This window comes from Onychomys torridus, chromosome 18, assembly GCF_903995425.1.
Source record: "Onychomys torridus chromosome 18, mOncTor1.1, whole genome shotgun sequence".
In the NCBI taxonomy this organism is placed as follows: Eukaryota; Metazoa; Chordata; class Mammalia; order Rodentia; family Cricetidae; genus Onychomys; species Onychomys torridus.
Window position 1 is genome coordinate 57,272,872 of NC_050460.1, and position 25,203 is coordinate 57,298,074.

General features: G+C 46.6%; 1 protein-coding gene across 1 annotated transcript; it reads right to left on the bottom strand.

Annotated features, from left to right (window-relative positions):
• Positions 1 to 2,797: 2,797 nt before the first annotated feature.
• Slc2a11 (solute carrier family 2 member 11) lies at positions 2,798 to 24,262 on the bottom strand. Its single transcript, XM_036167168.1, is given in 12 exon segments — positions 2,798 to 3,035; positions 3,187 to 3,323; positions 3,564 to 3,637; positions 3,709 to 3,764; positions 3,767 to 3,788; positions 4,549 to 4,685; positions 4,743 to 4,747; positions 4,859 to 4,957; positions 6,357 to 6,479; positions 7,382 to 7,463; positions 7,466 to 7,498; positions 24,168 to 24,262. Coding segments are annotated over 12 exon segments (909 nt in total). The 5' UTR covers positions 24,184 to 24,262; the 3' UTR covers positions 2,798 to 2,910.
• Positions 24,263 to 25,203: the final 941 nt, after the last annotated feature.

Below are 25,203 nucleotides of genomic sequence, written 5' to 3' on the forward strand. Positions count from 1 at the left end.
GCGTCCGGCTCAGTTCTTCCCTTGGTTTTCAGATTCGAGTTCGCCTTTTCTCCTCTCCTTGGAAATCAGATGGCCTTGGGGGCTCCCTTCCGGCACCTTCCCTCTGTCTACTCATGGAGTTTCTCTGTCTCCAGTAACACCTGCACTGACCATGAGATCCCCCCAAACACTGCAGACAACCATGTACCTGTTCCTTGGCCTCCTCACCCCTTGGCCCTTTGAGAAAGCATTTTTTATAGCCTCCATAATAGACCATGCTATCTATCTCCAAGTGCAGATGTGTGGGTACATATGTGAGCCTATGTGGCTGAATAGATGGGAAGTTGACATCTGTCCCTGGACTGTGGTCTCCCCTCTGAGGCCACCAAGATGGGCACCTGGACTCCACCTCTCTGCATTTTCTGGTTCTCTTTAGCCTTCAGTGATTTCCTGCTGGGTGGCTGGCACTTGACCTCCATACCCTCCAGCTCGCATGGGAAACCTTCCATCCCCAGTCCAAGCCAGCTCAGTAAGGACTTTCATGTACCTTCTTTTATGAAGAACTTTTGTCTTATCCACTATTTTCATTGGGTTGTCACGTTTTGAATCATAGCATACATTCTGAATGCCAGTAGTTTGTCAAGTTTTAAATATATGAGCTGCTGAATTGCAAATATCTTCTACCAGTCATGGCTTGCCTTTTGTTTTTGTCTTTTGAGACAGGGTTTCTGTGGTGATATATTATGTACCCTAATAAGATTTGCCTGAAGATCACAGAACAGAACAAGCCACTAGATTAACATAGATGCCAGGCGGTGGTGGCACATACCTTTAATCCTAGCAGTCGGGAGGCAGAGATCCATCTGAATCTCTGTGAGTTGAAAGCCACCTTGGATTACTCGAGATTGACTCAGTCTAGGAGAGAAACAGAGTCAGGCAGTGATGGCACACACCTTTAGTCCCAGCACTTGAGATCTCACAGCTTTGCTTGGGAAGCACACATGCCTTTTAATCCCAGCACTAAGAAGGAAGTGATAGCTGGGCAGAGAAAGGTATATAAGGCATGAGGAGACAGGAACTAAAGCCCTTTCAGCTAGAGGCCCTTTTGGCTAGAAAAGCTTTTCAGATGAGGAGTCCTAGAGGTGAGACATGGCAGTGACTTGCTCCTTTGTCTCTCTGATCTTTGAGCATTTACCCCAGTATCTGGCTCCATTTATTTATTTATTTATTTATTTATTTATTTATTTATTTATTTATTGTCTGTTTGTTTGTTTGTTTGAATTGAAAGACCATTTAAAAATTTGTGTTACAGGTTTCTCTGAGTAACAGCACTGGCTGCCCTGGAACTCACTCTGTAGACCAGGGTGGCCTCAAACTCACAGAGATCTGCCTGCCTCTGCCTCCTGAGTGCTGGGATTAGAGGCATGTGCCTCCACTGCTCAGAATGTGATGACAGTCTTTCTAAGAATGGAAAATTTTATTTTGATAAAGTCCAATTTATCAATTAAAATTTCATTATTCATGCTTTCTTGTGTCCAGAAATACCTTTGCTTATGCCAATATTTCAAAGATTGTTTTCTTCTAAATGTTTTAAGGTTTTAGCCTCTAAATTTCTTTTCTTTTCTTTTCTTTTTTTTTCTTTTCTTTTCTTTCTTTTTTTTTTTTTTTTTTTTTTTTGAGCTGAGGATCAAACCCAGGGCCATAAATTTATGTTCTTGTATGTGTGTGTGTGTGTATACACATGCATGTGCACACATGTGTGCATGTGCATGCATGTGTGCTATGGCACATATGTGGAAGTCAAACGACAACCCTGTGATAATGGTCCTCTCCTTCTACCTTTACATGGATTCTGAGGCTTGAACTCAGGTTGCCAGGCTTGCACAGTGAATGGGTTTACCATGTTTCTGCTTAGAGTTTACATTCTCTTGGTCAATTTCAAGTTAATTTTTAAATGTGTGTGCATATGAGTGCTGTGTGAGTATATGCCACATGTGCTGGTGCTGGTCCCCACAGAGGACAGATGAAGGTGTCAGATCCCTGGGTCTGGCATTGCAGGCAGCTGTCAACCACCCCAGGTGCTAGGGACCAAACTGTTGTCCTCTGAGGAATTTCTGTTTATAAATCACCCAGTCTATAGTATTGTGTTATAGGAGCCCGAACAAAGACACACCAGAAATGAAACATATTTATACAACATTTGGTGTAGGAGCATTGATATCAACTTTATTCATGGTGGTCAAGAATTAGAAACAACTTGAATATCCACCCATAGGGAATGAGTGTCCATATGTGGAAAATGTTCACAAAAGAACATGTGCTAGTATGTGTAATATGTACCTAGATCTCAAAAAATTTATCTGAGGCAAACCAGACACAGAAGTACAATAGTGTATGGTTTATATAAAATTCTAAAACAGTTATATCTGATACTGTCAGAAAGGACAGTGGTTGTCTAGGCTAGTGGTTGCCTAGGGTAGGCTGAGGGTCCAGGGAACATGAGGATGCTTGGGGATGATGTGAACCATTCATTGATTGTGGTGGTATTTCATGGGTGTATACATGTGTCTAAAAATGCATACTTAAAAAGGATAAATATGATTATATGTTAGTTATATATCAGCAAAGTTAATAGATCAAAATCCATGCACACAACACCACCTGTTTCTCTTCCCCTGAGTTTCTCCACGTTTGCAATTATGTTTTTACTGGCTTCCTGTGAGTTGCTCATCTTCATAGGCAGTGTACACCAAATGATCCAATGTCCTGTCCCATCGCTGACTGAATGCTAAGCCTTAGCTATGCAGGAGTGAGTGAATGCAGGGCAGCAACTGGCTTCGGCCCCAGTCACACCTTTACAGCTAGAGCTCAGTAGATTCCATTCCTGGTCTTCCTAGGCAAGGGTGAGTATGCACATTTCCTCAGTGATTGCTAGGATGGTCTTGTCTTTGATCTAAGGAAGGAACAAGTGAGTGTAGATGACCACACAGGCACAGAGGAAATGGATGTAGAGGAAAAGGGACAAACCCTTCTTTGGGTTGGAAGAGACCCCAGAGCTGGTGAGCACCGCTCTCATTAGCCGTCAATAGAAGGGAAGTCAACTTCCCCCTTTGCTGACATAGGGTCCCTCTGTCTCTCTGGATGGAGGTCTCCTGGCCCTAGAGTGTTCATGGCAACAAGAACAAAAACTAAAACAGGACCCTCTACCTACCTACCACATGAAGGGGAACAACAGCCCCACCAGAAAGAATGTTGTCTGCAGGACTGTCCCACAGACCATGTAGGCAGCAGGTCAGGCTATCTGGTCACACAGCTCTGTTGCCAGGATCCTCGCCACTGCAGCTTCACATGGGACAAGAGAGAGGCAACAAGAGAATGCCAGCTAGAATTCCCTGCCCTGCCTCTCCCTGGCCTCCCCGCAGTGAGCATGGGTGCGCTCCTCCAGCTCCATCCCAAAAGCCTTAGTAGGTGGCTCTTGGGTCTACAGGTGATATGGCATTCACCCTTATTTTATCACTCATTCAGACATCCATTGTTCTTTCAGCAAAGCTCAAAGGCCAAAGGCCCTCAGGGACCACTCATCAGGGCCCATACCAAAACTGAGGATGAAGGCGAAGATACAGGACACAGCCAGGTAAGGCACCCTGGGAAAGGAACTCTACAGCAGATTGGGTAAGAGTGAGGCAGCATCCAGGATGGATCCAGCTACTCCTTCCCCCATCCAGACACCTGTAGGCACAGGGCCAATGTGAAGATAGTTCCCCAGCAGGTCAGCAGCACCCAAGGCCCACCCTTTCAATCACCACACTCTACAAAAGGAAGAAGGTCTGAGTTAAAACCCCCATACCCAGCCACTGTAGTTGAAAGTTTCTCCAGTCCTACCTAGCCTTGTGGTCCATATGAATCTCTCCCAACTGAGCTCCTACAGCCGCTTATAAAATAATTACTCAGAGGCTTATATTAATCACAAACTGTATGGCCTATGGCTTCAGCTTCTTGCTAGCTAGCTCTTTCATCTTAAATTAACCAATTCCTATCAATTTATATGTTGCCATGTGGCCGTGGCATTACCGGTCTGCTGGCATCTTGTTGCTCCTTTGGCAGCAGGCTCTCTGTCTCCCCTGACTCCTCCCTTCTTCTCTCTGTGTCTCTGCTTAGATTTCCTGACTGGCTGTAAGCTTTCTTGCCATAGGCCAAAACGGCTTTATTTATCATCCATTGGGAGCCACACATATTCACAACATACAGAAAGACATCCCACGGCAAGCCACAGTCCCTTTGGGGGACAGGCAATGGGGAAAGAGACTTTGTGAAACAAGACAGTCTATTGTTTCAGGAGAATTTGACTTGACTGATTTCCCTGGCAACTCTGGACAATCAGTTAGTTACCCAACTGACTTCTCATCTCAGAATAGTGGTGCAAACATTGGTCACTCAGTAAGTGCGTTTATAGCTCACTGTGTCCTACCAGAGTGGAATAGAAAATGGCTGGATGCAGACAAACCCAGGCCAAAGAGCATCAGAATCCCAGTGTCCTCCCACAGTAGGGCTGGTGGAGAGTGGATTCACACTAACCGAAGCTGTGCACAGCTCGCAGCTCCCAGTCCCGATGGTGGCATACTGGACTTTCTTGGCCAGCATTCCTGCCCCTTGGAAGACTGAGGAGGCACAGGCATATGTCTGAGTTTGAGTTAGTGGAGGGGTACCTGTGAGGCACTGGCTCCCTGAAACCTCTCATGACTCCAAGCTACTGAAAGTCTCACCAGCACTGGGGACAGGCCAGAGCAGGGGCCTCCCGGAGTGATTCTCACAGAGTTCCGTGGCACTGCTCAGCACCACAAGGCTGGGCACGTGCCTCTACAGAGTACAACCCTGGAGCTATTCCCATGGGCTCCATGCCTGGTAGCCCTGGCACACAGCCTGCTCCTCTTCCATCTCTTCCAGCTCCTTATCCACGTCCCTTGAAAGTGCTGTAGGGCTGAGGTGAGTTGGGGAGGAGGTGCTGAGCCTCCTCCAGGCTGAGTTCTGGACTCTCCCCCAAGAGCTCCATATCTCCCTCCCCTGCCACCTCTCCCTTTGAGTGCTTCACACATTTCTGCTACATTTCTGAATGCAGAGAGACTTCTTGTTTCAGACCCTGGCTCTATGTGTCAATAAAGGCATACAAAAAGCCAGGTATATGGGCTGGAGAGATGGCTCAGAGGTTAAGAGCACTGACTGCTCTTCCAGAGGTCCTGAGTTCAATTCCCAGCAACCACATGGTGGCTCACAACCATCTGTAATGAGATCTGGTGCCCTCTTCTGGTCTGCAGTCATACATGCTGTATACATAATAAATAAATCTTTAAAAAAAAAAAAAAAAGGCCAGGTATGGTGGCACATGCCTTAAATCCCAGTACTCTGGAGGCTGAGACAGGTGGATTTCTGTGAGTTCCAAGCCAATCAGGCCTACTACATAGTGAGACTGTCAAAAAGAGAGAAGAGAAGGGAGAGAGGGAGGGAGACAGAGTGGAAAAGAAAAGAAAGAAAGAAAGAAAGGAAGAAAGAAAACAAAGGTCTATATAGAATTAACATCATCTTCCAATGCAGGACTTGTGGTCCCCACACTGGCTAGGTGACACTTTGGGGCTTCTGGTGGGACTGAACACATTGTACATGGCAGAGACACACATGATAACTGGATGATGGCAGGACTGAACACTCTGCACACGGCAGAGACACCATGATAACAGGATGGTGGTAACTGGGGTGGAGTACCTTCAAAGGTCCACCTAATTGGATGTGTGTCTTTGACTTTCCAATTCCTCCCTTTGCACTCAGAGGCATGAGTCTCGTTGGCCAATGGTTAGTGAGCTAAAGGATCAGAAAGCACCGTGCTCTGGGTGTGGCTTGTAATACCTCTGCCACCACCACACAAGAACATTTCTAGGCTAACCAATCTGAATCACAAGAGAAAAGACAGATGTTTCTGCATCACTGGCTTGCCCCAGCCCAGCCTTGACTGGCTGTGACCCCTAGTGCCATAAATACACGAATACACAGCTGACATCAGCAGATCGCACAGCCAGCCCAGTAAATCAGTAAAAGATATAGTAAATGATTGTTTGGGGTTATTTTTTAATTCTATTTTAGTTTTTGGAGACAGGGTTTCTCTGTGGAGTCCTGGCTGTCCTGGAACTCACTATGTAAACCAGGCTGGCCTTGAACTTGCAAAGATCTGCCTCTGCCTCCCAAATGCTTAGGAATAAAAGGGTGTGCCACCACACTCAGTCCAACCTTTTCTTAATAACAATAATAATAAATAGATTATTTATCAAGAAGTAAGGACCCACAGACTCTGGTGAAATGTAACTCTAGATCAAGGGTAGCTTGGGGACCCAAAGTCACCTGCCAGGCAGGCTTCAGTGTTTCCGTAGTCAATGATGAGATGGTGTAGAAGCAAGAGCAGAGCGGCCAGCTGGAGCACTCCAGGTACCAGGCTGCTGGCTAACATCAGGGGCCAGGTTCACCCAGGAGCTCCTTAGAGAGGCGAAAGACAAAACAGGCAGTGGGATACCTCCTTACCATAGTGTTACCAGCTTCCCCCAGGCCTCCGCTCACAGAGGGTCACAAAGCCCTATGCAGTATCTGCATTCCTTCTACCCAGCTGGACACTGCGGGAGGGCAGGGCCTTGGCCTTCCTCATCCTTAGTAAATCTCCTCCCCAGAGGTCCCACTCTCTTTCTTCTTCCCCCTAGGATTATCAGGACATACTGCCCTTTAAAAGTCCACATTTTTGTTCTCCTCTCTGATGAGACCTATTCTGTTTTTGTTTTTGTTTTTCGAGACAGAGTTTCTCTGTTGCTTTGGTGCCTGTCCTGGACTAGCTCTGTAGCCCAGGCTGGCCTCGAACTCACAGAGATCCGCCTGCCTCTGCCTCCCGAGTGCTGGGATTACAGGCGTGTGCCACCACCGCCCGGCAAGACCTATTCTTGATTTCCAGTCCTGGAAGAAGGCGATTTACATGTGGTTGATTGATATCCTTTTTATATCAGACACACTGATGTATTCAGGCTTCTGTATGCTTTGTGCAAAACAAACAAACAAACAAACAAACAAAAAATAATGCTTTAATTTACTTGGTAGGTAGGCAAGAATTTTAGGCATAAAGAAGGTTTTATTGGGGCTGGAGAGATGGGTCACAGGTTAATAGCACTCCAGAGGTCCTGAGTTCAATTCCCACACCCACACGGTGTCTCACAACCATGTACAATGAGATCTGGTTCCCTCTTCTGGCCTGCAAGCATATATGCAGGCAGAACACTATAATCATAAGTAAATAAATAAATAAATAGATAGATAGATAAACCTAAAACAAAAACAAAACCACACACACACACACACACACATTGAGTCTAACTACCTGTCTCTCATCGTGATCCCCAGGGATGTGCAGACAGTTGAAGTCATGGTAACAGCACTCCATAGCTCTTGGAGGGCACACCTCCTAGGTTCATGGGCTGGATGTTCATGCGTACACCTGGACACATGCAAGGACATCAGTTACTAACAGAGATCACTGTGGCACCTCCCTCAGTGCTGCTCAGCCTGGAGCCTGACTGAAGGTCCACTCTCACCCCAAACATTGTAAAGGGTGAACAAGACACCCCCAGCTCTGGCCCTCTGGACTTCTGTGAGGAAAGCATCTCTCAGATCGGCTCCCATCACAGCCCTCCACTGTAGCCCCTTATGTTTATGGGGTCTCTTTAGGTGTGGAGGTCTCTGCAATGGATTGAATGCCGAATGTCCGCCAAAGGTGCTTGTGTTAAAGGCTTGGTCGCCAGGGAATTGCTAGTGAGAGGTACCGTGGTAGAGGCAGAGCCTTTTGGGGAGGTCTTGAGTTCACGCGGGTATGTCCTTTAAGGGGATTGTGAAACCCCAGTCTCCTCTTCTCCCTATTTGCTCCTGGTTTGTTAATGGAGTGGTTTTCTTCACACCCTCCCACTGCACCGTGATGCTCTTCTGGACAGAAACCTCCAGAAGCAGCAGTGGAATTTTTTACAAGCTAGTTACCATAAGTATTTCTCTGCAGCAACAGCACACTGACTCTTGCCGTCTCTGAGAAGAGCTGGGCAGGACCACATCCTGGATGCTCACCACTGTCCAGGCTCTTGTGACTACTGCAGCTGTAGGGTCTTGTCTCAGGTCCCACACGACACCAACATAGTCTGTCTGGGAAACAGGACTGGGAAGCGCCCCACTGCCTTTCTTAGACAGTAACAAATGGCAAAAGCTGAAGGCCATAGGGTTCGGTTGGGCAAGGTCTCAGGCACAGTAGTATTTGAAGACTGGATTCAAGGAAAGGGTAAACAGACAGCTCTCTCAGAACCTGGCCCAGTGCCTCTGCCTTTCTGCTCACCAGAGCCTCTGGCCAGTGGCAGGAGAGATTACATAATCACACAGACAGGCCAGCTCTCTGTGCACGGCATTCAGCTGCCTTTCTCGGGGTTTGCTCTGTCCATTCATAAACAAAGGGGAAGGGTAGCAAGAACAGAAGATGCACGTGGACTCTGCCTAATGAACCTGCTCGCTTACATAACCGTGTCGAGCAACTTTCTGTTACCGGGCCAAAAATACCCGAAAGAATCAACTCAAAGGCAGGCTCCAGCTAACTGCTGGAGGGAAGAATGGGCTGGTTCCCTGCCACTGGGAAGAGACAGCAGTCTGATGGCCCTGAAATAGGCCCAGGTGCTGAATTAGTATTTCCCATTCTTTCTTTCGTTCATCTCGGGAAAGACTGCCGGCAATCAGTAACTGTTCAGACAATAACTATTGCCCCCTTCCTTTTTACGGAGAGAGCCCCACTTTTGTTTGGAACTGTACCCCTACTCCCACATAGTTTAGTGTACCCCAGTAATGTAACCTAGCACAAGGGGTGGGGGAGTCCTAATCACTATGCTGGTACTATGTTTCAAATATCTGTGTCCCCATAAAACATTCACGTTGAAACCTAATCCTCAGGGGAATGGCATGAGAAAGTGGGGGGTCTTCAAGAGCAGGTAATCCTTGAAGGCTCAGCCTTGTTGACAGAAAAGAGCAGTTAGATCCCTTTTGCCATTTGCTTATTCATTTGGTGTTAGGGAGATTAAACCTAGGGCTTCCGGCGTGCTAGTCACATGCTGTGCTACTGAGCTGTGCCCCAAACTTCAGATATTTACAACTCATAACAGTAGCCAAACTACAGTTATGAAGCAACAACAAAATAACTTTATGGTTGGGGTCACCACACTATGAGGAACGGTGTTAAAGGGTCGCAGCTTCAGGAAGGTTGAGACCCACTCTTGTTCATGGCCATCTCGATTTGACCTACCTCAGATGACATTGCCCCTCTACACACTCACACAGTACTTCTCCTGACAAATATGGGGTGGGTTTACATACTGAATGCTGCATGAACTGTCTCCACACCAATGCTAAGCTTGAGGTGTGAGTAACAATGGCTCTCACAGGCTCATATATTTGAATGCTTAGTCACCAAGGAGTGGAGCTGTTTGAAAGGATTATGAGAATTAGGGGGTGTGGCCTTGTTGGAGTAAGGGTGTCTTGAGGTTTCAAAAGCCAGTGCCAGGTCCAGTCTCTTTCTCTCTGCCTGCAGATCAGGATGTGGCTCTTAGATGTGGCTCCAGCACCATGTCCCCATCATGATGGTAACTGATGATAATGGTCTAAAGCCTCTGAAACTTTAAGCCCCCCAGTTAAGGCTTTCTTTTATAAGTATTGTCCTGGTCATGGTGTCTCTTCACAGCAATAGAGTTAATACTACAATGTAATCCAATCCCGACTTTATCTACCCAGAGTTACCATCAACTTCCACCAGCTGAAAGGCTCAGTCCCCAAGATTGACCCTATTTCAAATGAAAATTTCAAGTCCAGGTCTCCTGTGTTCTGACTGATCAGCTATGCAAATTGGGTGCTCTTCTGACTTTCTCCTTGGGTTTAATAAGTTGCTAGAACAACTTATGAAACTCAAATAGGTATTTTCCCTTTGTTTACTGGCTTATTATAAAGATACACATCAGTAACAGCCAGATGAAAGAGATGCACAGGGCAGAGAGAGGCTGGTGTCTGAAACTTCCATCTCCTCTCCGGGCACATCACCCTCCCAGCACCTCACAGTATTTTCAAACCTGCAAGCTCATTAAATCTCCTTATCCAAACAAACATACAAAACCTCCCCTGCTCTCCTCTTTCCCCCTTAGGGGTAGGACCTAAGACAATATCTAATTATATATCCCAGACTGGTTTTGGAATTTCAATCCTACCTCACCTGCCTCAAGAGTTGTTATCTTGGTTTTTGTCTTTTTAATCTTTAGTTTCTTCTCCTTTCCAGAGGTCATGGGATGGGGAATTTCTGACCCTTCTCATTTGGCTTTTCTATTGACTGGTTCCGTTCTGTGGCTGCTGAGGGCTTCAGACCAAACTCACATCACGAGCATGAACTCAAGTATGACCAGAATGGATCATTCCAAATAAAAAGAGGTGGTCTCATCACTCAGGAAATTCCAAGGGTTTAAAACAGCTCAGCATCAGGAAGCAGGGACAAGGACCAAACACAGTTCCAGTCACACAATCCACCAAGTCCGTCACTTGGTGTCCCCACCCTGCTTTTGCCTTGGGAATCATCTTGTCCAGTCCCTTGCTGACTGGCTTTCTATTGGTTCTGGGTATAGGGGAACACAGCAATGTTCCTCTCATGGAACCTTTGTCATATGGCCATCAGATCATGATAAGGGATAATAAATGATTGGTTATATTTCCTGACTGCACGATTGCTCTCTTCCCCCTGTGTTCTCTATGCCTCATGTAATCCTTTGTGAATTGTCCTTTGTAGTACCTAAAATGACTTGATGAGTCTTGAAGTTCCATGAGTACGCTGTCTGGGCAAGCTCTTGGGAGTGGTAATCCCTTGTATTCACAGGTTCTGACTCCATGAATTCAACTAACTGTAGATTGGAATATTAGAGAAAGAAATCATACTTGTGCCGAATATGAACACTTTCTGTCATTGCTTCCTATAACAACTGTTCACACAGCACTTACATTGTTATTAGAGTATTGTAAGTATTATAAAGATGATTTAAAGTCTACAAGAGAATTCGTGTAGATTCTATGCAAAAACCATACCATTGTATAAGGAGCCAGAGCATGTACAGCTTTCAGGATTCACACAATGTCCTGAAGGCCAGTCTCCTGGGAATACTTGAGGACAGCTGTGTTTTATCAGAGTATTACTTCATTACTTTCTTCATTGTTCAGACTGGGAGTTGGGCTCATAGAGATAAAATGATTTGGCACAGCCCCAGGCACAGGTCAGGTGCATACAGGTGGTTCAGCTTCCATAGAGTGCCACACTCCAGAACTGCCACTTCAAGCTTATGATTGGAAGCTATGTGATTAGGAAAGACTGTGCATGGAAAAAACCTGGATACCCTTTTGGTTAGAGATGAAGTATTAATCTTGGGCTTCCCTACAAGAGGTGATGAAGGGTGGTGGATTCAGGTGTAGGGCCAGTCTCTCCTGCAGTGGTCCCTATGGTTGCCATGGTTCCTCTTGAATAAAAGCTTCCTTAGTGATGGCTTAATGGCTGTCACTGATTTTTTTCATTTCTTATTTCCTTTAATAGAATATTTTATTTAGTGGCATCCAAAAAATCAGGAAAAGCCTTGGCGCTCAAGAGAGTTTTGATTTTGAGAGCCAGTGATGGTCCATGAGAGGCAAGTATAGAATCTGATTGGAGCCTGCCATGGAGCGATTCCCTCCTCGGTCTGCTCAGTCTACAGTGAATCGGGCATGCAAGTAAATGCTTGTGGGAAGAGCGAGCAAATAGCTGGTGGTATCCTGTGATCCAAGCACTGGGGAACTGGGGAGGCAGAGTGGGAGGCAAGAGGGCATTGAGTGCAAGACCGTCTAGGATACACAGCAAGGCCTTGTCTCAAAACACAAACAGGCTGGATGTGGTGGTACACACTTGTGGGTAGGGACTGAGGCAGCTAGAGGACCAGGAGTTCAAGGTCTTCCCGGGCTACATAAAGATCAAAGTCAGCCTAGGATACATGATATTCTGCCTCCAACAACTCATCTTGATTGGAGGCTATAAGGGTGGCTGGGTCTATCCTCCATCTAGGCCTTTCCATTATGCTGACTCAGCAGAGCATGGAGGGGGTGGGGTGGGGCTTGGCATCAGGGGAGCTGCACCTTACTGCTAGGCCCCACCACCCATCAAAATCAATACACAGTTACATTACAGCCACACAAGAGACTTACATATATCAGCAAACAGGACCTGCAAGTTAAATTCACAACAGAACAGCTGTGATAAAACCCTCAACAGTTTCCACCTCATTAAATCAACAGTTTCATTCTGCCAATGCCAAGTGCTGGTGATATGAAGTGCAGCTCCCAGAAGAAAGGGGAGTGGGGTGCACTTGTTTGTGTTAAAGATTCTGCAAGGCCAAATGACTGAACTTTGAGATTATGGAGTTAAAACCTTGCAGACCAGAGCCAAATTATCTTGGGCTCTTTTCGTCCCTCTGAAAGCGTTCACTGTCTACCCCGCGTCTGACCCAACGTCTTAAAATGTATTCTTGGCAGACCACTAGCTTTTAACAGTCCAAAACCTTAGACTGTCACCAGCTACTATCAGGAGCCTGTAGTAACCCCCACTTGCTCTAACCCCGACCTGCAGCCCCCACTGCAGTAAGTACTTTGATGCATTATTTTCTTTGTTCTATAAGTTGTAAAGTCCCCTGTGACCACGTCCGCAGTGGAGCACAGTGTTTGTGCAAATCTAAATCTGTGTTCCCACACCATGTTACTCCATTGGGCTGCATAACAAACTGTCCCCAGTTCCGTCTGAGGTGAGGTCTGGGGTCTTGTGTCAACAGTGGCGACTGGCTGAAGTCGCTGCTGCTCTGCTGACCATGACAGCCTAAGCTGGTACAGTAAGACAAGAGAGAAGTTTGGGTGTTGGCAAATCGCGCTGGGCCAGGAGGTCTTTGGTTTGCCTTGGAGAAACTGTCACTTCTACGTTCAAAAACCTCACCGATGCAGCATAGGAAGACTGGAAACAACTTAGATGTTACTCAACAAGCAGACAGAGAAGAAATCAGTCTTGGTATATGACAGAATAACACCCCCCCACACACACACACACCACCAGAGGGGGAGTATGGGTAAAATCATGGTGCTGCCATATGCAGGAATAACTGTTATTTTGGGGGCATTGCAGTGGGAAGCCAGGCATGGTGGCACACACCTGTAAGCAGTGGAGAGCTAGAGGTAAGAAGAGTTCAAGGTCAGCCTAGACTACAGGAGACCTTGGGTCACAAACACAAAGACAGAGCAGGAAGAGGAGGTTGGGGGAGGGGGAGGAGGAGGAGGGAGAAAACAGCTGCAACATCTGTAGCTGCGACTCCTCTCCCATTATTGTAAGAGTACACACACACACACACACACACACACACACACACACACACACACGAAGTGAAGGAAGACTGGGGAGGGGCAGGCACAGACAGGCGTCACACTCCCTTGTGCCCACCGCTGCTACAGGGAGAGGTGGTTTCTTGGGTCTGTTTCATCTCCCTGAGATGTTTCTTGGCCACTCTGAACCCAGTCCACAGTGTCAGGGTCGGGGGCCCTGATGCGTGCAAGCCCTCTTTCCTCAACCTCTCACCAGGAAGTGCAAGGTCCGACCGGCCTCAGCAACATTAACTGACAGGGATGTTGGAGTCACAGCTGTCTCTCCAGCAGCCTGGCACTCACTTCTCTCTGGTTTCTAACCCTCAACGACCCACACGTGGGTGGCCCTGCCCCTCTATGTAGAGGAAACCTTGAATTTAAACAACATGCCCACACTGCCTACAGCTGGTCGGAAAATCGGAGTTGGTCTTATCCAAATGCCAAGTCCAGCCTGGAAACGCAACAGGCTTTGCTTAAAGATGAGGTCACACCCACTAGCTAGAGACAGGGGTGTCCAAAGAACGCCCCCCCGACTCCCCCACGCACTCCCAGCCCCCGGCTTCCAGGATCGGACCTCAATATTTTTACCCGGCAAGAAAGCTAAGATAGAGGTGAGCTGGCCACGGACACCAACTGCTCCGCCCCCTCCTACACGCTGGGGTCACTTATTGTGCGGATTGGGGGATGATAGAATGCCCCAGCCGTAGAAAACCAGAAATCCCTCTCCTGAAACTATCTGGTTAGACACATTTGTATCTCAGACAGAATTGTTTATTGAGATAGATAGTTCTCAAGATAGCCTGCTCTGCCTGAACGAGCAATTAAAAAAAAAATAAGCAAGTTAATAAATAAATGAACGGTCACAGATTCCTCAAGCCTGTCTTGCCCTTGCCCTGCACGTAACCTCTACAGCTGTATCGATACCGAAGCCCAGGACTCACTCCTATAGGAGCCCTGACCAGTTCCCTCCCTGTGCACAGCTTCCGTTCTGGTGGGGAAAGTTGCTGCCCCTCGATGCCGAGCTAACAAACGCAGGCTGTGGAGGTCAGATTTTGGTCTCTTTCTTGCCTTTTGCTCCTTTATTCTGCTCTCCTAAATCAAGCAGACCTGAGGCCCCCTGGAGCCCACCTGCTCTTCTGCACCTCCTCGGGGGGTCCCAGACTGGGAACCCACCCCGGGCGGGTCACAGGAGCTTCGCCAGGATTGGTCAGATTCATCCGGGAGCCGCCTCTCCCAGCTCTGCCCCGCCCCGGCTCCACCCAGTCCTGCCTTAATTCTGGGGATTTCCCACAGGGCACAGACACTCTTGTCGCCAGGGGGCGACAGACTACATACTCTGCAGAAGCCAGACTTAATTTTATTTAATTGTGTGTGTGCATGTGCCACAGTGCATATGTGGAAGTCATAGGACAACTTCTGGGAGTCTGTTTTCCCCATCCAGCAGGTGGGTTATAGGGATCAAACTCAGGTCATCAGGCTTGGCAGCAAGCACCTTTAACTGCTGAGTGACCTCGAGTGCCCACATTAATTTTTTTAAAAAGGGTGTGTCTTTGTTCCTTTTTAGTAAATTTATTTTGCCTTAAATTTCCTAGTGCAGGTTCAGAATTTTTTTTTTTTTGAGCTGAGGATCGAACCCAGGGCCTTGCACTTGCTAGGCAAGCGCTCTACCTCTGAGCTAAATCCCCAACCCCAGAAAAAATTTTAAAAGATTATTTTTATTTCATGCACATAGGATTTTGCCTGTGTTGATGTGCACCCCACATACATGCCTTCAGAGTCAAGAAGAGGGCAGAGGATCTCCTGGAACTGGAGAGACAGCCAATTGTGAACGACGGTGTGAGTACTGGAATCAGGGGCTCTGTGTCCTCCGGGAGAACACCAAGTGGTCTTAATCACCAAACCATCTCTCTAGTCATTTAGAAACATTTAAAAACTTAATCTGTAAAGTAACTTTTCTTGCTCATTATAAATGATAAGATTCTTGGAGAAAAAAAAAAATCCTAGTCCAGTACCTAAAATTCCAATGAGAACTCTTTGGGCTCTGGAATTTGGCCAGTTAAAAAACAAACAAACAAATGTCCAGGTGGTGGTGGCATATGTCTTTGATCCCCGAACTCAGGGAGGCAGAGGCAGGTGGATCTCTGTGAGTTCAAGGCCAGCCTGGTTTACAGAGTGAGTTACAGGACAGTTTCAGTACACAGAGAAACACTGTCTCAAGAAAAAAAATAAAATAAAATAACCTTAAAAAAGTATATTATACACACACACACACACACACACACACACACCACAAAGAAACAAAATAATAACCACCAATGCCATAGTTGTTGGAAACTGACTTGTTTTGTACAATTTGGATAAGAAGAGTCAGCCCAAACTGTTTGGGTTGCCTAACAGGAATTGATGGAGAAGTTACTTCAAGGCAGGCCCAAGTCTGAGTTTTCCATGGGACTTCTCCTAGTCTTCCAAACCTGATCCTAGCATGTACACCATTTGGAATCTGAGTCTATCAAGTGACTCCTATAAATTAGAGTTTATGCAATTGATTGCTGTGGTTAGGTCCTATATTGTGAGGGATTCAGCCACATTTATAAGTGTAGATGGTCATTAAGATAAACCATGCTGTGACTGAACATGCATGCTGTTAAAATAAATTGGCCATTATGTTTATGAATTTGATGTTTAACATTGCTAATATTGATCACAACAATCATATAGTTAGTTGGACCTCATTAATTCTTCCCTTGTAGGAAGAAGTTCTGTTGCTCTTTGCCCCAGGAGTTTGAATCTAAAACAGAAATTCCCGAAGCTGAGCATGGTGGCACATGTCTGAAATCCCAGCACCTGGAAGGCAGAGGCAAGGAAACTGTCATAAGTTCAAGGATGGCCTGATCTACACAGTGAGTTATAGACAGGGCTACATCGTGAGACCCTGTTTCAAAAGGGGGATGGGTAAAGACACTTGCTGACAGGCCTGACAGCCACCCAAATTTAGGTCCCAGATCCCATGCAAAGGTGGAAGGAAAGAACCAATTCCACCAAGTTGTCCTTTGACCTCAACCAATGAGCCATAGCATGCGTATCCACACATACATACACAAGCACACAACATGCATTAATAATAAAAATGAATTGATTAACTAGGCTGTCAAGATTGCTCAGTGGGTTGCCATGCAAGCCTGATGACCTGGTTTCAACCCTTCCTGCTAATGGAAGGACAGAACTGGCCCAGAAAGTTGTCTTCTTACATGTGCACCACGGCACGTGCATTTGCTATGTGCATATGCTGGGATTCCAGGCGTGAACTACCCAGGCCTGGCTTCTTAGAACTTCTAAGTTTCAGTCAAAGAAGGCTGCCCACATCTCATCTTTAGTTCTATGGCATGGAACTCTCAGTTTAGTGTGTCTTGATGATTATGTGTTCATAACATTTCTAAACCAAAAGAGGCAAGGTGGCAGTGAGCAGGAGAGAGGAGTTAGATGTTGGGTGAGCAGCGGATAAAAACCTTTGAATGCCAACAAATGTTCTGATTCAACTTCTCTGACAGGAACACTCCGAAGCCCTTCACAAACCATCGTCCTTAGTGAGGGGGAATAGCTAACAACCAGCGCCACACAGACCAGAGGCCACTGGCCTGACCAAAGCAGACCAAACTTTCCAGGCTCCAGAAAGTTCGCCAACTTGAGGAAGCAAAATGGTCATTTGGGCACCAAGGCCTGTACTGGTACATGGCACTGATCTTGGTGACTCCTCTAATGAAAATGAATGTTCTTGGGGTCCCACACTGAGCATCAAAGCCATCACAGCATAGCTCTCATCCCAAAGGGAGTAAGAGATTATTCTAAGTCAACTATAAATGACCATGTTTTGGGAACATAGATCCAGTTTTCACTGAATATTTTCTAACAAGAAGCTGTTCTGCCAGGCCGTGGTGGTGCACGCCTTTAATCCCAGCACTGGGAGGCAGAGGCAGGCGGATCTCTGGGTTCAAGGACAGCCTGGTTTATAGAGTGAGTTCCAGGGTAGCCAGGGCTACATAGAGAAACCCCGTCTTAAAAAAAAAACAAACAAACAAAAACCAAACTAACCAACCAACCAAACAAACAAACAAAAAAGAAGGAAGAAGAAGAGGAAGAGAGGAACAGCTGTTTCCTGAATGTTTTAATGGCAGAACGAAGTCAAGACAGTCATTAAATGCATTTCTGGGGGAGGCAAGTAGGCAGGCATCTCTAACGCCATCCTCCAAGCATAACTATTATCATCAGAGCAGCCAGATTACTTGCAAGAGATTCTCAAGATTGAGGCTGTGAACATCCCATCAAAGGAGAAGATGGGGAGGGTCCTAAGACCCTTGCTGAGATTGCAACCACTTCTTTCCTTGCCTCTCATCCCAGCTGTATGTTGTGTGTCTTTTTGCCCCAGCTACGTGTGGTCTTGGGAGGTGATATCATACACAGAACATGGAAGGTTGACTGAAGGGGAATTCCGTCTCTGCAGCTGTGGAGAAGGCGGTCATTTACACTCAAGTGAGACTTCCCAGTGGTCTGGCTGCTCTGGGGTCAACATATGCCAGTAAGCAGCCCCTCCTCCATGCTCTGTAAGTCAAATGAACTCTGGTTTGCCCAAATGGAGCTCTGGTAGGATCTTCTTTGGGTCCGCCATTGTCACCTATCTGGGAGGAATAGACATTTGTCCACACCTCCCTGGAAAACTTCATGCAACACGAGTGGGGTATCGGGAAGTCACAGTTATAGGTTTTAGATGCTGCCTGGGGCCAGTCTTAGCTTTGGGGTCTGTGGACATTAACAGTTGGATCAAAATCATCCTAAAGGATTTACCCGATTCAAGAGCATGCTAGGCCAGGTACAGAGAGATAAGCAATGAAAGGTTAGTAAAGGAACTCAAGACAGCCCAGGGTGGGCTTGGCTCTAGATGTACAGGAGTCCAAATCCCCATAGTCACCGAGTTCTGACCAATCAGCCTTGTAGAACTGTTGGCACGGGGGAGTTCATAGGTTCCGTATGTTATCCCCAGTGAGTGATGCAGCTCCACCCTCGACCTGCAGTCCCTCTCCGTCTTTGTGCTCAGCTGTGGCATGGAGGAAGTGCGGAGTAGAACAGTCTATGGCTGCAGTTGTTCAGGGTGCTGGGGCCCTCCACACTTCAGCCCTCTCTGTTTCCCCCACTCAAGGTGAAGAGCCTGGTGGTGATATATTTCGTACCCTAATAAAATTTGCCTGAAGATCGGAGAACAGAACAAGCCACTAGATTAAACATGGTGGCACACACCTTTAATCCTAGCGCGTGGGAGGCAGAGATCCATCTGGATCTCTGGGAGTTCAGTGCCACCCTGGACGACATGAGATTGACTCAGTCTATAGGAGAGAAACAGAGCCAGGCAGTGGTGGCACACACCTTTAATCCCAGTACTTGGGAGTCACACGCCTTTAGTCCCAGCACTAGGAAGGAAGTGATATGGCTGGGTGGAGAAAGGTATATGAGGTGTGAGGAGACAGGAACTAGAGCCTTTCGGCTGAGGAAGCTGTGGTGGTATTGTGTTCCTCAAGATATTGTGCACCCTAATAAAGTTATCTGGGGTCAGAGAATGGAACAGCCACTAGATACAGAGGCTAGAAAATGGTGGCACTCACGCCTTTAATCCTAGCATTTCAGAGGCAGAGATCCATCTGTTCCAGGATACAGCCAAGCTTGGTGACTTACACCTTTAATCCCAAGGAGTGATGGTAGAAGGCAGAAAGATCTACAAGGTGTGAAGACCAGAAACTAGAAGCATTTTGGCTGGTTAAGCATTCAGGCTTTCGAGCAGCATAGTTTAGTTGAGAGTCATTTGGATGAGGACCCAGAAGCTTGCAGTCTGAGGAAACAAGATCAGCTGGGGAACTGGCAAGGTGAGGAAGCTGTGGCTTGTTCTGCTTCTCTGGTCTTCCAGCATTCACCCCAATACCTGGCCTCAGGTTTGATTTCACTCAAGTTCTGGATCTTATTTTCAACGTAATGGCTTAAGACAGAAAGAATGAAAATAAACTCAGCCCTGCGGCCGAGGGTCACCTCCTGGCTGTTCTTTGATATCTAGGACTAAGCAATGGGGCTGACTGCAGAGGGGAGACGTAAAACCAGCGTGTTAGGAGAAGTGTGCTGGGCCGTGGTGGTGCACATCTTTCATCCCAGCACTTGGGAGGTAGAAGCAGGTGGATCTCTGTGAAGTTCCAGGCTAGCCTGAACTACATAGTGGGTTCCAGATAGCCAGGAGGACCCAGAGAGACTCTTAAAACATGAGAGAAAAAAAAATGTCTGAAGGGACCCTAGCCCACTCAAGCATGTGGCTCAGGCAGGCCTTGTCCTTGTCCCCAGTTCCCTCTGCCTTGGTAAAAACAGTTACATTACATTCCTAAAGCTAGCCCCTGAGGTCCGTTTCCTTATTTGGCCACTTCCTCCTTCTGAGGCTGACTACCAAGGTCCAGCTGTCAAAGTATTGAAGTCCAGCATCAAAAGCCCCTAATTTAATTTGGCTCCCCTAATTAACATGCCCAATTAAAATGAAGCACTCATCCTAACATGGGGTTTCCCCTTGTACCTTCATAAACCGCCATTTTCCTATGTGCCTTGTCTGTCTCCTCTCTATCCAGAGGCCGTGCTCTGTCCTCCAGGACAAACACCCTGCCCCCTTTCCTCGCTCCCTTCCCTTCTCCCTCATCCTCTATCTCCTGTCTTTGTCTCTTATTCCCTGCCCTCTGTCCCTCTGGGAAAATAAATCCCCTTTGTGCTGAGAACTTGGTCTTGGGGGTCCTATTGGAGAGCCTGCTCCAAGATCAGCTCCAGGGTAAAGCAAGAAAATCTACAAAGGTGACGAGGGCTAGACTATCTGAGGGTATTTAGAAATAAGTTTCTATCTATCTGACTGGTAAAATAAGAAAAATAGGTGTTTCTCATGTTAACTTTCTCTTTCATCTTAAGAATGGTTTCTGACTACTTCTGTCTACACACAGCTACATATCTCCACATTGCTACATTCTACACATACAGCTACATGTCTTATACATATGGCCATACATCTCTAGACACAGTTACATCTCTTTTCACATGTCTACACATCTGTTTTTTACATACAATTCTCTTCTAGATCTCTTTTCTATACAGTTTCATCTTCCTTGTCTCCACACAGTTACAAATCTCCACACAGCCACAGCTAAACATCTCATTTACACAGCTCTCTCACCACACAGCACTTTACACACTTCCGAGGCACAGCTTGCTCACACCCGCATTCACACACATACTTCTAGATTATTCACTCACTCTGTCGTCCACTCGCTCCCGCACACTTCTCTCATGCTTCATCTCTCATCAGCGCACACACACACACACACACACACACACACACACACACACACACTTCACACATTCTGCAGCAGCTCACACATAGCTCTACACAGTCATCTCCACACCGCGGCTGCTCTTCCTCACAGCCAAACTCTGGACAATTATAAGTTACATTTTCAGGACCTGACCCATTCTCAAAACACAACGTAAGTCACATAGTTTCCCTTAGGCTAGTAATGTCGTCACATTGACCCATGCACATAAACAACTGACTGAACCTTGAGCGGTCAGGGTGCCTGCAGAAAGGGAGCTACTTCAAGGACTGTGTCTTGATGTAAACAGCCTGGCCTTGATTTAGCAATAAACAACACCTGAGAATTAGTCTTTGTATATTCTGCAAGGGCAGCTTAGTCTGTTTTGGACTAGTTCTAAGGTCTTTGCAAAATGTGTAAAAGGCTGTCTTTGAGACTGAGAATACTGTTACTTTCCTGTGTCAGTAAAGAATATTCTGGGAGCCGGGCAGTGGTGGTGCACGCCTGTAATCCCAGCACTCGGGAGGCAGAGGCAGGTGGATCTCTGTGAGTTCAAGGCCAGCCTGGTGTACAAAGCAAGTTCCAGGACAGCCTCCCACGTCCCTCAGCAGGGTCCTGAGCTGATACTTGTCCATGACACTTTGAACATCCATAGTAGCTGTTCTAAAACTACAGCTGAGTTTACATTTGGAGGGGAGGGTGAGAGTCCAGGGACTCGGGATGGCAGTTATACCAGCTTTCCTTCCAGGCCCTGAAGCCTGCATTCTTGAGTGTGAGTACCTTCTCTCAGCAGACTCCCCAAGAGAGTAGGGAAATGGCCAGTCCTCTGAGACTGGGGGATGCCCCATCTGTCACACTTGTGGAGTGGAGGCAGGATAGAAGACAGGGACAGTTTTTGTTTTGTTTTGTTTTTTGTTTTTTGTTTTTATAGACGGGGTTTCTCTGTATAATTTTGGTGCCTGTCTTGGAGCTCAATCTGTAGACTTGGCTGACCTTGAACTCACAGAGATCTGCCTGACTCTGCCTCCCGAGTGCTGGGATTAAAGGCGTGCGCCACCAGCCCTCGGCAAGGTAGGGAAAGTTAAAGGGACACTGGGAGGAAAAGGAGTCCCTCAGGCCAGAATCTGATGAAAACTGACAGCCAAGAATTGCCAAATAATTGTTTGCTATGAGAGTGGTCACTGACATAAGAGACAATATTACCTTTTAAAAAATATTTGTTTATTCATGTATCTTATGTATATGAGTGCTCTGTCTTCACGCACACCGGAAGAAGGAATCTGATCCCATTACAGATGGTTGTGAGCCATCATGTGGGTGCTGGGAACTGAACTCAGGACCTTTAGAAGAACAGCCAGTGCTCTGAACCCCTGAGCCGCCTCCAGCCCCAACAATATTACTTTTATAGAGAGATGTTTCAAACAAGGGTGTTAAATTGGGGCAACCTCGTGATTCACTGATGTAGAGGCCTTCCTCAGCACCCTTCCCTTAAAGGTACGATCTTTTTAAGCATCTCATAGGAAACCCCATCCACAGTAAAAGACATGTGTTAACCCCGTGAGCAACACTGGTGACCCACGGTGTTTCTGTTTTGTTTTCGATAGTTTCAAGTAACCCTGACTGGCCTCACAATCACTACACAGCTGAGGATGACTTTAATTTCTTGATCATGGGCCTCCACATGGCCCACACAGTTCTATCTTATTGATCGTAGCCCTATCCAAGGAACCTGGAGAGCTATCCTATAACTCAATTGGGAAAAGAAGGAGAGAGACAGAGAGAAAAGGAGTTTCTTAGCAACTGTATGGAATCTACCTTGAGAGCCACTGAAATGTATATACAACTACAGCTAAGATGAGGAAGCACACCTCTCTTGAGAAGCCTGCATCTATGCTTGGGCAAGTCTTATCCTTCTACTGAGCCTCTTTCTGTTAACTCCTGTTCTGAAGCTGCACCTCCCGTGTTAAGAGTCTACAGGGCTGACTGATTAGCATGTCTATGACTGTGGAGATCTGGGGTATTGCAGATCTGCAGCCAAGTTATCTTGGGCTATCTTTAGCCCATCGCTGCGTTTGACCTAACAATATTGTACGCTGTTAGATAAATCCCTTTTGTGGGGTAATAGCCTCAGGTTATGAGGAACTGAGTCAGGCAGTAGTACTAAGCAGTAGCCACTAGCCATAAAGAATAGTTTAGCATCACCAGGCGGTGGTGGCGCATGCCTTTAATCCCAGCACTCAGGAGGCAGAGGCAGGCGGATCTCTGTGAGTTCGAGGCCAGCCTGGGCTACAGAGTGAGTTCCAGGACAAGCACCAAAACTACACGGAGAAACTCTGTCTCGAGAAAAAAAAAAAAAAAAAAAGAATAGCTTAGCACTGGCCTGATGGATCTGCTCCACCCATGGAAACAATATGCCTGGGTATGGAAAACAACCCACCCTGCTTCCAGTCTAAGTCCAAGAAATAGCTAACTGCCTGGAAGCTACCCACAGATGTATAAACATATACCTGTTCCCAGCCCCTCTAAGTGTGCTCAGCCTTCATCCTACAGAAAGACTAGCCCTCAATGTTCCCATAAAGCAGTCTCAGCCTGTTGAGAACCAGTCTGTCTGCTTCCCTGCCTCCTTTTAGGGTCCTCTGAGTGGAGAGCCCTCCTTTCCCTCCCTGGGGTTATTCTTACAGCAGTATGGACCCCTATATAAGGCTCACTATATAAGGCTCATTATAAGAGACTCACTATATAAGGCTAACTATATAAGGCTAACTATATAAGGCTAACTATATAAGGCTCACTATATAAGACTCACTATATAAGGCTCACTATATAGGCTGAACGGCCACCAGTTCAACCTGACCCCTCTGGTCTTTTGTGACCTCTAGCCTCCATCAGTAGTGAACTCAGATGGCTTTCAGCCATCCTGGTAAGAGCGAAAATATCCTAAAAAGAGACACTTACATCCCTGTTACAGGCATGGATCAGGATCTGAAGGGTATCCACTGGGATTCCCATGTCTCTTCCATGAGGGTGGGTGACCACATAGACTTGTGTGTGACGTGTCCCGATCCATCCTTTGCCTTATTGAGCCCGTCCGCCAGCAGGGGGTCTGCTGGTGGGAGACAACCACCTACAAGGCCTTTGTTTAGAGCTGCCAGGCTCTTTTCTCAAGTCGGGTGGGTGAGGAAGAAGCTGGCCATCACGGAAGTTCACCAGCTTTATTACCTGGCCACAGCCCCTCTCTCCCTATCTGTGTGCCTCCGAGGAGTCTAGCTAATCTCTGATTTTTCCTGTGTGTCTACTGCATGCGTGTTTCCTCACCTCTGATAAACACCATTGTTCAACTGTTGATTCTGTCTGCAGTGTTGGCGATTTCTCCGCTGCCACCTTTCACACTCCAGATCTTTCCTGCTTTTTGTTTCTTTAGCTGGCAGAGAAAACAAACCCAATTAAGGCCCCTAGACTGGATCACCAGGACCACCTGCCCAGGGATCCTTAGAGAGGCATTTTCTCAATTAAAATTCTTTCTTCCCAGATATGTCTCTAGCTTGTGTCAAGCTGACATAAAACCAGCCATCACAAGGTCTTCACATAGGCTGTTCCTCCTCTTACGTGTCCTACCCAGAGGCCCACACTTTCCTGGAAAGTCTGGATCCAGCAACCAGGCCCAGAGGGGACCCGGCCACGTAGCTGGCCCTGAAGTCTAGGCCTTAGCCAGCCTACTTGGACTGCATGCTGCCTTTTCACACTGGTCTTGAGTACAGCTGTTGTGCAGTTTCAGAATTTGGTGCTAAAAATACTCCATGGTCTGTAGTGGTGTATGTCTTCATTCCCAGCATTCCAAAGGCAGAGAGGCAAGCAGATCTCTGTGTGTTCGAATCCAGTCTTGTCAACATAGAGTTCTAGGCCAGCCAGGGTTACATAGTGAAAACCTATATCTAAAAAAATGAATATAAAATTATCACATAGGGGCTGGAAAGATGGCTCAGAGGTTAAGAGCATTGACTGCTCTTCCAGAGGTCCTGAGTTCGATTCCCAGTAACCACATGGTGACTCACAACCATCAATGAAGTCTGGTGCCCTCTTCTAGTGTGCAGGCATACATGCAAACAGAACACTGTAAACACAATAAATAAATCTAAAAAATAAAATTTATCACATAGGCCTAAAGCCCCAGTACCAAGAAATTGGAGGCATAATAGTGAGTTCTAGATCATGACATGTGAGCTACATAACAAAATCCTATCTCAGAAGACCAAAATAATAATTATTTCACTTTATTTAAATAAAACATAGAATTACTATATAACCCTTAGCAAGTCTACCCAGAATAACTACTTTTGTGGGGCATGGTGTC